This window comes from Nannospalax galili, unplaced genomic scaffold (genome assembly GCF_000622305.1).
Source record: "Nannospalax galili isolate Female #2095 unplaced genomic scaffold, S.galili_v1.0 scaffold2126, whole genome shotgun sequence".
Lineage (NCBI taxonomy): Eukaryota > Metazoa > Chordata > Mammalia > Rodentia > Spalacidae > Nannospalax > Nannospalax galili.
This window is the reverse complement of record NW_008354079.1, coordinates 298,166-311,194: the sequence shown is the minus strand read 5'-3', so window position 1 is coordinate 311,194 and position 13,029 is coordinate 298,166. Positions and strand designations below refer to the sequence as shown.

Genomic DNA, 13,029 nt, shown 5'->3' with positions numbered 1-13,029 from the left:
GAGAGAGAGAGAGAGAGAGAGAGAGAGAGAGAGAGAGAGAATGAATCAGTATGAAAGAACCCAGAGGGGCTGATGCGGGGGGTGGGGGCTGCTGCATACCTTTCTCAGCTTCATTAGGGTGGCTCCTGGATTGTGGGGCTGAGAATTGAGGTTCCCCAGATTCTGAGGTGAGCACTGAACACTGTGATCTTTTGCAGTGGAGGTAGAGGATGAGATTTGCACTGTTAGGAGGGGGAGACTCCAGGAACCTTGTTCTGTGGCACTTAGCCCCACCCTTCCCATGTCCTAGGGAAGGGTTCAGGAGATGGCAACTCTGTGGGACCTCTGGGCTGTCTGTGTCCCAGCTCCCCACCTTGGATCTGTCATCCCAGAGCTTCTCAAAGCAAAGTTATTGACTGAAGAACTAAGGAACCCAGAAGATTTCTGGGCTTGGTGTGGACTCTGAGCCTCTAGCAGTCTAACAGGGTCCTCAGCAGCTCTGTTCCCTGCCCCCAGCTCAGGTCCAGACACACAGAGCCTCTGCTGAAGCCCTACAGTGTCCAAAGTCTGTTGCCCACATCCCAACAGAGGCCCATATCAGCCACAAGCCTGCCTTTGTCATCTCAAGCCTCACATGGGCCGTGCCAGGAGGGACTAGGGGTGTTCTGCCTACAGCTGGGGCAGACCCCTGAGGCCTGGGCCCCCACAGCCCCCTCAAGCACAGAGCTGGCAGGACCACAACAGCCTGCACTGTGGCCCTGTGGAGACAGCTGTTCATGGGATATAGTCATTGGCTCACTTTGCTAGACGTCTGTGTCGGGCCCAGGGCCAGGGCCATGTGCTAAGAGATGGGACTCTTGTCTCAATTTGGAGGGAACAAGATAGGAAATTCTTTGCTTCAGAATCACTTGGGGAGGTCACCCTGAAAATTTCTGATTTAGCAGGTCTATTTGGAATATGAGGATTTATAACAAGTCCCACATTTTTTAGGGGGGTACTACGGTTGGAACCTACAGTCCTGAGCATGGTAGGTACATATGGTACTACTGAGCTAAGATGATATCCTTCAGCCCCAGGGACCACACTTTAAAAAGTCACTAATTCAGAATTAGGTGAAGAAATTGTGATTTATGCTTATAGCATTTTCCCAAAGCTACCTGTTTGAATTGCTTTCATAAAGAGCAAAGTCAGTTACTTAAACCAAATATGTGGTTCTCAAAGATGACTGCTGGTTGTGGGTGTGACCTATGTGGAGGGATGTCACTTCTTTAAAAAAAATTATTTTTATTTTATGTGTATGAATGTAATGCCTGCATGTAGGTAGGTGTACCCATGTCATGCAGTGCCTGTGGAGGTCAGAAGAGGGTGTCAGATCCCCCTGGAACTGGAGTTACAAAGGATTGATAGCCGCCATGTGGGTACTGGGAATCGAACCTGTGTCCTCTGCAAGAGCAGTCAGTGCTCTTAACCGCTGAGTCATTACTTCAGCCCTGGGGATGTCACCTTCTATGATCTAAATATAATACATCTTTTAGTGTGGCCCAGCAGCACAAACTTGAGTGTGTCCTTGTGCTTCCCCTTGATTCATTCCAAGCTTGAGGCTCACACAGACCTTGACATTCTCATCGCCAAGTCCTGTCATAGTGTAGTTACAAGGGGTGTGTGTGTGAGGTGCTAGTGAATGGCAAGGTTAAATTCGAATGTGGGCCTCTGCAACCTGGGCCAGCTTGGATGTAGCCCTGCACTTCCTGCTCCTTTCTGCTTCCTCACTGCCAGATGAACTGGCCAAGGATCCCTCACTTCCTCATTTTTCTCACTGGCGTGATCATTGACTGTCTCACTTCCTCCCTTTCCACTTCTGGTCTGCCCATTTGGCATGGTGTAGGTTGGTGACTGTGTGTGTATTTTGGGATGGCAAGTATTTGGGATGATAAAGTGCCCCTCTGCAGCAAACAGGCAAGATCGCCCACTTTGGGGAGCTACTGAATACAGCTCCAGGAGATAGACTGGGGTGGCAAGTGGCAAAAAAACTAAATGTTAGTGGAGGGAAGCATGTGGAGGGGGAGAAGCAGTCATTTGTCACTTGTCTTCCTTTCCTGGGTTCAGAATCTGCTGAGAAATAGTCCTAGGCACCAATCAGATGGGGACTAATGACCTGTATAGCCTGGCTCCTGATCTGCCTATGAATTCAGCAGGCCATGCCCCCTTCACACTGGGAGACACTGCTGCAGGCCATTTGGAACCACAGCCTTTGCTTGTCCCACAGGCAGGTATGAGGAGAGGTTTCCATAGTTCCTTCCTCAGATTGTGCAGGCCCTGGGAGTACATAAATGTGTAGGTAGGGGAGCAGAGAGGACCCCCCCCCCAAGAGAGTGAGGAGCAAGGGATCTGAGATTCCACTTCTCAACCCCTTTATTCCCATCTTCTTTGGTGAAACTGGGACTGGGAGAGTTGGAGACTCCAGCCCCCAGATCTGGTTCCCTCTCCAGAATGGCCTTTCTGTTCCTGGGACCTACCTTACCTCCATCAGCACCAACCTTGGGGGCTTCTCCTTGAGGATGCCTTTGGCAAGGCCTCCTCCCTACATCTGTTTCCCTTCTCAGTGTGTGATCCTGTTTAAGCCAACAGTACATATTATTCACGTTTGTGACTTGGTTTTCACATTTGTTATGAGACATAATGGTGTGTTTCTTCTGCGCAGTCTCCACTCACCCCTTCCATGTAGCGTCTGGTGGTCACTTCCCATCTTTCACAGTAGAAAGTCCCTCTTGTTCTTTCTTTGCTGGCTAGACATAATTTTGTTCATTCAATTAATACTGATTGGGAGCCTGCAGGAATCTAGGCAGGTGCTGCTTGGGCGGGGGGACAAGCAGATGGGGTGACCATCCAGGTTCCCACAGTCACAGGGAACTACAGTTAAACAGCACTGCATATGAGCTGATGACTAAGAGAAGTGAGGAGCCCCTGGGAGCTGGTGACAGGGGTAGCAGGAGCTGCCCTTTGGAAGTGAGGTCACCTGTAACACCCTCCATTAAAACTCAAACCCAGGCCTTCAAGACCCTATACGGCTAAGCTCTGTCTGTTTCCCCAGCCTTTTTTTTTTCTTTCTAAGACCTAGTCTCATAGCTGAACATAGCTTGTAACTCCTGATCTTCCTGATTCTGTGTCCCCTATGCTTGGCTCTTGCTGTTTTTTTTTGTTTGTTTTGTTTTGTTTTGATTTGATTTGTTTTTAAAAAAGCCCCAGTTGACCTAGTACTCACTTTGTAGATCAGGCTGGCCTTGAACTCAAGAGATTTTTCTGCCTCTGCCTCCTGAGTACTAGAATTAAAGGCATATGCCACCACCCTAGACCTGCTGTATCTTTGGAAAAATTTTTTATATTTTCATGTGTGTGTGTGTGTGTGTGTGTGTGTGTGTGTGTGTGTGTGTGTGCACGTCACAGTGCACATGTGGAAGTCAGAGGACAATGTGCAGGGTCTTTTCTCTCCTCCCACCATGTGGGTCCCAAAGCTCGAACTCAAGTCATTAAGCTCCTCCCTGAGCATGTCCCCCGACACCACACCTCCCTCATCACTCTGTCATATTACTCACATGGCTGTATTTGTATTTTGCTTTCTTTTGTTTCTGCCTCATGGCACTTAATGATATTCTCTCTCTTTTTAAATTTTTTTATTATGTGTTTTCTGAATCCAGCTTGGGGAAACAGATATAGAAACCACTGGTCACTAATGTTCTTCCCTGTTCTTGTGCTTAGCAGGGGCTTGGTATGTGGCTGACATTCATAGATGTTTGTTGAGTGCTTTCCTAGTATATTAGTATAAGTCACCACAAATTTAGTGGCTGTGTTAGCTTTCGATCACTGTGACAGGTACCTGAGGTAACCCGACTTCAAAGAAGGAAAGTTTTATTTTAGCTCTTGCTTTTAGAGACTTCAGCCTAGGTCACTTGACCCCATCATCTTGTGCCTCTGCTCAGACAAAACATCATGGCAGGAAGTGTGGCTGAGGAGGCTACTTATGGCTTGGTGGCTAGGAAGCAGAGAAGAGGGAAGGGACAGGTTCCAATATCCCCTCCTCTCTTCCTACAAGTTCTGCTGCTTCCACACCATGCCACAGGGGCAGCCAAGCCTTTAGCACATGTCTTTTGGAGAATATTTAAGATCCAAACTGTACCGGGTGTAACTGTAGATTATCTTCTAGTTCTGTGGGTCCGAAGTGTGAAACTCAAAGGTCCTGGCAAGGGCTGCATGTCTGCTGACTGCTCCAGGAGAGAATCCTCTCCTTGGCCTTTTGCCCCATGTGGAGGCTGCCTGCATTCCTTGGCTAGTGGCCCTTCCTTCACCTGCAGAGCCGATCTCTTCTCCCTCGGCTTCCTCCTCATGTTGCTTGCTCCCACTTACCTCCCTCTCAGACTCACCCAGATAGTCCAGGGTAACCTTCCTCTCTGGAGATCCTTCATTTGTTCACATCTGCCAGATCCCTTTTGCCATGTAAAGCATGTATTTACAGATTCTGGAAATTTAGCTGTGCCTATCTTTGGGGGTTGTTATTCAGCCTGTAGTCCCTGGCCTGCTTGCTGTGGGTGACCAGCAATCAGGCCCTCTGGCCATTGCCATGGCATCCAGGGGCCTGACCATTCCTTCCTCCTGCAGGATGAGATTGAGGAGCTGCGGGCTGAGATGCTGGAGATGCGGGATGTCTACATGGAGGAAGATGTGTATCAGCTGCAGGAGCTACGGCAGCAGTTGGACCAGGCCAGCAAGACCTGCCGCATCCTGCAGTACAGGCTGCGTAAAGCTGAGCGCCGCAGCCTCCGGGCCGCACAGACTGGTCAGGTAGACGGCGAGCTCATCCGTGGTCTGGAGCAGGATGTCAAGGTCAGTCCAGGGGCCTCTGCTGACCTCCATTGGTGCCCTTGTTGGATGGTTGGGCTGTGGACCCTCTTGAGGATCCAGGTCAGCCCTGTATCTTATTCCTATACGTCCTTGGACAAATCACACATCTCTCTGGGCCTCAGTTTCCCCATCTTCAAAGTTGGGGGCCCCTGGTGTGTCAATAGACCTTTCAAATGGAGTATCCCAAAGTGATCTGACATGAATCCTATTAACAGCATTTATTGCTTGTCTGCCTCAGACATGGTGCTGCCTTGAGGAGTCCCTGCACAGCACCCATACAGTTCTACTGAGCTACTGAGAGAAGGGAAGGACTATGTTGGATGGCACTGGTTCACACTGGATCTAGGCTCCAGTATGCCTGGATTTTGTGACTTTTTTTAAAGATTTATTATTATTATTATTATTATTATTATTTTGGTCTTATTGAGATAGGGTCTCCCTGTAGCCCCAGCTGTCCTGGAACTCACTATGTAGACCAGGCTGGCCTTGAACTCACAGAGATCTACCTGCCTCTGCCTCTCGAGTACTGGGATTAAAGGTGTGCGCCACCACGCCTGGCTTATTTTTATTATTTTTAATTTATATACACAGGGCAGGGGAGTATGTGCACATGAGTACAAGTGCCTGCGGTACCAGATTTCCCTGGAACTGGGGTTATAAGGTGGTTTTGAGCTACCTGATTTGGGTGCTGGAAATTGATCCCTTGAAAGAGCAATTCACACTCTTAACTGCTGAGCCATTTCTCCAGCCCAATTTTGTGAAGTCACCTGTTTCAGTTTCCTCTTCTATAAAATGGGTGTAAGAACAGCACCTGCCTCGTGGGGTTCTATCTAAGATGATGAAACATGATGCTATGGCTCAGCCACCACCATAGTAACTGACAGTTATTAGCTGTTGTTATTATATCAATTTTCTGGATGAGGCCTGGAGGAGGGAAGCACCTTTCCAAGGTGTTCCTATATAGGTGGCAAAAGTCAGGCTCCTCAGACTCAATGCTGGACCTGCTACTGCCCTGCCCTAGCCTGCCCCCGGGCCCACTTTGGCAGGTGGGGCCTCTAGGAAAGAAGTTCCTCTGCCTGTCTTATATAAACTTGGGTCTAGAGGCTGAAAACTTAGGAACCCTGATCCAGGACAGTGTGAGCAGTGAGATGCTTAAGTGGGGAGGAGTTTAGGAGTCCATGGGTGACCTCTGCATTGAGGCCCAAGGGAGAGGGCTTGAGCCAGCAGGGGGAGGAGTATGCTCTGGGGGAAGGCTCCTAAGGGCCCAGGGGAGCTGGCAGGATGGGGAGCCCTCCACACACAAACCTGCTGCTGGAAGGAAGAATCCCAGCCCTGCAAGCCAATTGTAAGGGAACACTGTTAATTAAGGGGCCAGGAGAGCTGATTCCAGAAGGCTCCACACAGCCCTGCCTGTGTATCTATTATCTTGCAACACAGCAAGATCCCACAGGAAGAAACTTAGGTCTTTTCCAACCCCAAGGCACCTCTTGAATGGGCAGCTTCCAGGGTAAAAGGCTTCACTGACATTCACATTCTAAGCACTGCTGGGCTCCTAGAGCCTGCCCTGGTTCAAAACAAAACAGAAAACACCCTCCAATGCCATCCACTGGGAGGAGGAGGAGTGAGAGGGAAGGAGAGAGCCTTGGACTTAGAATTTCTGGGAAGGAACCTAGAAAAACCTATTAAAGAGAGATGAAGGGGTCCGGAACAGACTGGTGGGCGGGGTGAGAGCAGCTGGGGTGGGGGTGGGGCTCTCAGAGGCCCAGAGGATGGGAGGGCCCCTTCTGTTGGGATTTGAACTAGCCAATCAGCATCCTCGTGCTCCCTCTTCCCTCCTTCCTACACTGCCCACCCCCACAGCTGCAGCACTGAGCTGGCTGCCTCTTTTCCACCACCCTTCACCCCAGTGTGCTGGAGATATTAGGGCATTTTTGAAGGTTCTCAGAATGCTGACTTCTCTGGCATGCCTGGGAGAGGGGACCTGGGGGGCTCAGGTCGGGAGGGGGTTGCAAACTGCCTGGAAGGGTCACCCTACTGGTTTTTTACTTGCTCTGCTGGCTCTTTTGACATTGAGCATGCAGGTTACTGGAGATCTTGAAAGAAATCTTGGCTTTGATTTCTGTCCTCAGCCCCTCTCCCAGCCTCTTTCACTTTCTGCTGGGCCACATAGTTGACAACATCTCCAGACTCTCAGCAAGTACTCTACTCTGTCTAGCATGAGGAAGTCAGGGCCAGTGGACAGAGACCTGCTCTGCTACTTGACTGCTGTGTGGCCTTGAGTACAAAGCTTCACATCTCTAAGCCTGTTTCCCCCTGTGGAAAATGAGGATGAGTCTCATTCCCTGTAGGGGATTTCTCTGAATATAAAATGAAATGACTGGAGTAAAGAGTACTGTGTGCTAGGTGTAGCACTGAGTGTTCACCCAGCAGCTGAACATGTGTGTGGGGAGGGGGCGAGGCCAGGGATTCAGGGATCTCAGTTCTCTTCTGAAGTGGCTCCTATAGAAGGCTCCAGAACACAGTAGAAACATATCTCCCTACTTAGATACAGATGATCTGGCCCTGACTTTATGTCCTGGGTGACCTGTATTATCTTTCTCTTCTCAAAGCCTCAGTTTCCCCTTGTGGAAAATGGGGTGACACTTTCTATCCTGGGATTCTTGAGAGAATGTGGCCCCAACACATTTCCTGGATTGGGATGCTTCTTAGAGGTCTGTCCTTCTTGAGGATTGGAGTCACAGGGACGTTAGAGACCCAAGGCTCAGAGGCCAGGGACCACTGTGCTGGGGACCTGGGGCCAGCGGCTGTAGATGGCATTTAGCAGAGGCCAGGCACAGCACTGTAAACAGTGACCTCATGGCTGAGAGAATTTGTTTGTGCTTTGGGCATTTGCCGTTTCCGGAAACTGCAGCTGCTTTCTCAGTCTCTCAGCCCTCTCCTTTGGGGGTAATTGAGGGAACTGAATGAGACTGGCACATGGGCACCCTTTGAGAGTCTGGCATTATAAGGCATGTCAGGACTTAGTATTAAAAATTCATTGTTCGGGACTGGAGAGATGGCTCAACAGTTAAGAGCACTGGCTGTTCTTGCAGAGGACCCGGGTTCGATTCCCAGCACCTACATGGTAACTAACAACCGTTTGTAACCCCAGTTCTAGGGGATCCGACACCCATTTCTGTCCTGCGCTGCATGACAGGGGTACACATATGCACATGCAGACAAAACACTTATACACATGAAATAAAATTTAAAACTTCTATTATTCATAGTCGTGTATCTTCAGGCTAACCCCCTTACAGCAGGGTCAGGTCGAAAACTAGGCTTTGGAGTTCACCCACAGTTGGTACCTTCCTAGCTATGTGACCTTGAACAGCTGACCTTTCTTTTCTGAGCCTGTCATGGTTATAAAGTATTTACTAAGGGGAAGAAAAGCTCATGACAAATATCTGGGGATGAGCTAGCTCACTCTATAAATTACCCGTGAGAACTCAGAGACCCAGAACCACTGGTGATCTGGGAGGGGAAGGCAGTGCCAGGCTCCTGGCTCTTGCTGCCCAGTCTGTTAGAGGTGGTACTCTTTGTTCCTCTTGGCCTCCGTGAGACTGCAAGGCCCTGAAGGGATCTGAGCTTTTGAACTTTTCCCTCTTCTGCCCCCAGTGGAATTGTGCACCCTACCTACCTAGGGTAGGTTTTCTTTAAATGCAGGCCAGAGGTGGGAGAACATGGGATAGGGAGTCCATGGAGAAGGGAACAGAAGAGAGGAGGATCTAGGAGCTGTCCTGGATCATGACTTCTTGGTGAGGACCAGATAACCTTCCCAGTTAGAGGCCATGATGGAGCTAGGTCACTTCCCACCCCATGGGAACATGTTTGGGAGAAGAGCCTTGGCCCTGTAAGTCCTCTTTGGACAGTGGGGCAGGGGCAATAGGGGGGCAGTAGGAGGGCAGTGTCCCTAGCCCTGCTTAGACAGGTGCAGCTCCCCACACATACTCGGCCACGTACTGCTTCATCTTCTCTTTCACTTGTTGGATCCTGATTTGTTTTCTCTTCCAACAAGCATATATTGGACCTCCGTGTATGCCAGATCCTGTGCTGCTACTGGGACACAGATGTGAATAAGTCCAGGCATGACCTGGGGCCTTGATCTCTGTGATCTACCATTCCCACCCTAGTGCCAAAGCAAGAACAAATGAATGGAGTGTTGGTTAGGACAGGGCTTCCTAAGTAGCCTAATAAGCCCCAAATTGAGGCCTGTAGCCAAAAGCCTAGGCCAAGGTGAATAAAGCTAGTTCAAAGAAGCAAAGCGGTAATCTTGGCAATACATTAAAAATCCTTGTATGGCTGGGGCTAGACATGTAGTTCAGTTGAGTGCTTGCCTAGCATGCATGAAGCCCTGGGATTGGTCCTTAGCACTGCATAAACTCAGGATGGTGGCATGTGTCTATTATCACAGTGTTTGGGAGGTAGAGGCAGGAAGATCAGAAGTTCAAGATCACCTCTGGCTAGTATCAAGCTCAAGGCTAGTCTGGGGAGAAAAAGAAAATCCTGTGTGGCTGGGGATGTTGTTATTGGGAGAGCACTTGCCTACCATGCACAGAGTCCAGGGTTCAATCCCCAGCACTGACACAAAAGTAAATAAATATAATAAATAGAAATAAAAAATCTTGTATAGATGCTGCCTTGAACTTGAGGTCTTTCAGCAACTCTGCATGGGTCTTAAGTATTTTACACAATCAGAAATAGGTCAGCCAAGTTCATAGAACTATGAAATAAAACGGGACTTTTATAATGCATTTAATAGAGTTAATTGTTTAAAAAATAATAGTACACTTGGGAGGCAGAGGCAGGTGGATCTCTGTGAGTTCAAGGCCAGCCTGGTCTACATAGTGAGTTCTAGGTCAGCTGGGGCTACAGGGAGACCCTGTCTCAAAAAGACCAAAAATAAATAATAAATAAATAAATAAATACATAAATAAATACATAAATAATGGTAAACAAAGATCCTTGGTTTTTTGATCACCTTCTGATCACCACCACCCAAGCATTCTGCCATTTACTCTTTCCAGCAGCTGGAAAGTGGTGTGTATCAACCCTTTTACTGCTGACCAAGCTCAAATTTCAAATGGTCAACAACTTGTCCTGGGACACATGGCCAGTGAGTGTTAGCACCAGGCTTGAATCTTATTTCTCCTCTGCAAAGTCCTTTTCTAATACTAAGAATTGCTCACCCCACTTTATGGATGAGGAAAGTTTGGTGGTGCAGAGAAGATATAGGGGAGGCTTGTGAGCCAGCATTTGGTGGTCCTTGGGGATTTTCAGGCTAGATGGGCAATGGGCAGAGGAGGGAGGAGAGCTATGCTGTTTCCTCTCAACTGTTGTTTTTCCTGGCTTGCTTTGCATACTGCCAAGGAGTCTTTGCTGAGTTCGGTTTGGGCCCAGGCAGACGGCAGAGCCAGGGAGGGCCATGGTCATTTCCCATACTGGCAGGTGGGGTGCTGGGTTATCTATGCCTACAAGCCCTCCTGGCAAGGCCTTCAGACCCCTGGGGGAATCCCTGCCTATGCTGGCCTCTCTGAACCCCAGGGAATCCCAGTCCAGGTTAGCCTTCTCTGTGTGTGACCCTGAGATAATCATTCTGCTCTGAGCTTCAGTAAAATGAGGGTAGGACTGGAGTAGAAATGAATGAATCTGGCGCACAGTAGGTGTTCAATAAATGGCAGGGCCCAGCCCACCTGGAGATAGGGTCTGTTTACAGTTTACCAACCCAGAAGGGCCTCCCTCACCCTTACCTTGGGCCTCCTGCTTTATCCTGTCACATTGAGCCATCAGGGGACAGGACAGAAGAGGTCCTCCAAGAAGTGGGTGGTGTTCCTACAGAGTCTGGATCTGGGATTAGAGATGCATTTCTGTTGGCTGCATCCAAGGGATGACTTAGACACTGGCCCAGTCTTGTCATTCTAGTATGTTCTACATCCTAGACAGTTGGAAGGAGGCCTCAGGGTCACTGTGACCTCCAGCAAGTCATGCCTGTCTCTGGACATCAGTTTCTGGGAGCAGCAGTCCTTGGTTACCTGACACTCACTTGTGGCAGGCGCCAGGGGAGGCTTATGAGTGAGAGTTGATTCAATCCTCCTGTCAGTCCTGAGGGTGCCCTGTTACTGCTGTACCCATTTTATAGTTGAGGACACTGAACTCTTGTGACAACAGGGCTAGGGGTATAGCCTGGTAGTAGAGTGCTTTCCTATGATTTGCAAGACTAGATTTAGTGCCCCCCTTGCCCCCCAGCCCTAGGTGAACAAAGAACCATCACAGCTCTTGGGAGCAACCCATTGGGAGCAGGGGTACCCAGGTTTGGGTTTTGATATGCCAGTTCCTCTCTGTATGACCTTTGGTGAGTTTTGGGACCTCTGTGTGCCTCAGTTTCCTAGCCTCTTAGTGAGGGTGATGAGGTGGCTCAGTGACTGAGGTGAAATGGTCAGTGGCACTCTAGGTATGGCCCCAGCCTGATCATGCCTCTCTCCCCCTACCCTACTCAGGTCTCTAAAGACATCTCCATGAGGCTTCACAAAGAGCTTGAGGTGGTCGAGAAGAAGCGGATGCGGCTGGAGGAGGAGAATGAGGAGCTTCGACAGAGGCTCATTGAGACAGAGCTGGCAAAGCAGGTGCTGCAGACAGAGCTGGAGCGCCCGAGAGAGGTGAGGCCACTGCCCACTGTGGCAGGAGGCGTGTGTAGTCCCATCTAGTTGGGGTCTCTCTGCTTGTGGACCAAGATGGATACTCTTGTGCTTCCCTGGCAGGGTTGTTTATTCAGTCACCCCTCCAGTATGCATTTCCTGAGCCCCTGCTGTGTGTACTGGACATTCAGGATACAGCATTGAGGAAGATACAGGGTTTCTATCTCTAGGTACTGACAGGGATAGTCATTATCTGGAAGACACATACAGCAATGCCCAGCATGGGATTGGGCTTCCATGCCTCAGTTTCCTCATCAATAAGATGGAGCAGTAGTTACTTTGTCACTGACAGGGCCTTGGGGAGTGGAGCTGTGTGGAGCTGCTTTAGGGAATGGTGATACTGCCATTTGGTGTGAGATGACTACTGGGCCTGGGTCTTGTGACTCTAGAGACTAGATGCTTCCTGGGACTGGAGAGATGGCTCAGCGGTTAAGAACACTGGTTATTCTTGCAGAAGACCCGGGTTTGAATCCCAGCACCCATATGGCAGCTAACAACTGTCTGTAACTCCAGTTCCAGGGGATCCGATGGCCTCTTCTGTCCGCGGGCATTGCACGACACAGGTGCACTTACCTACATGCAGGAAATATGTTCATACACATAAAATAAAAATAATAAATAAAATTTTTTTAAAAAAGAAATCTTTATAAAGGTCCAGCAAACCTGTGATCCATTTCATGGTTGAGCAGATGGCTTCCGTCCTGAGGTCATGCAGGTTCCAGGGAACTCTGCGGAAGGCCAAAGAGAAACATCAGCCTGGGTGAACCTTTAAGACTAGAGACCTCCAGATTCCAGGGGTCTGCATTCCAAACACTAGGTGGACCTTGGTCCCAGATGCACAGCAGACCTTAAGCTGGTTCACTGCTCATGAGGCATCCTAGGCTTGAACATTCTTCTGGGGAACCCACTTGCCTCCTCAGAGGGCTAGCATGCCAGCAGTCCTGCCAATACCACCAACCCCACCCCACGGTGGAGAAGAGCTTTGTGCTAAGGGCTTCTGAGGAACCTGACAGCTTTGGGGCTTAGTGGGATGTTTCTTCCCTTTATGCAGACTCCTGCTTGTGGTATGGAATGCCATCAGCACCCAGTCCTGTTGCTGCTATCCCTGATGGTGCAAAGGAGAGATATTTTCTTTTTCTTTTTTAAAGATTTGTTTTTAGGGCTAGGCATGGTGATGCACACCTTTAATCCCAGCACTTAGGAGGCAGGGACCAGCCCGATCTACATAGTGAGTTATAGACCAGCTGGGGCTCCAGGGAGATTTTGCCTCAAAAAAAACAAAAAACAAAAATTTTTTTTAAAAACAAAGACCAAAAAACAACCTAACAAAAACAAGAAAAGCTATGCTAGATGCACTTGCAGACACTGTGGCCCTTCCTTCATGGCTGCTTATGGGGACATCTCCCCTACCTGCCCTGTT

At 49.2% G+C, this 13,029-nt stretch overlaps 1 protein-coding gene across 5 annotated transcripts in view; it reads left to right on the top strand.

Annotated features, from left to right (window-relative positions):
• Positions 1–13,029, top strand: part of Soga1 (suppressor of glucose, autophagy associated 1) — a 74,802-nt gene that overhangs the window by 14,507 nt on the left and 47,266 nt on the right. For all 5 annotated transcript variants that reach the window (XR_003846798.1, XM_029555044.1, XM_029555045.1 and 2 more), the window contains exons 2-3: positions 4,633–4,857; positions 11,412–11,570. Coding sequence is in view for 4 of the 5 variants with exons in the window: in XM_029555044.1 (XP_029410904.1) it covers positions 4,633–4,857; positions 11,412–11,570 (384 nt within the window). In the remaining variant the exon portion in view is untranslated. The remainder of the gene's footprint in view (positions 1–4,632; positions 4,858–11,411; positions 11,571–13,029) is intronic.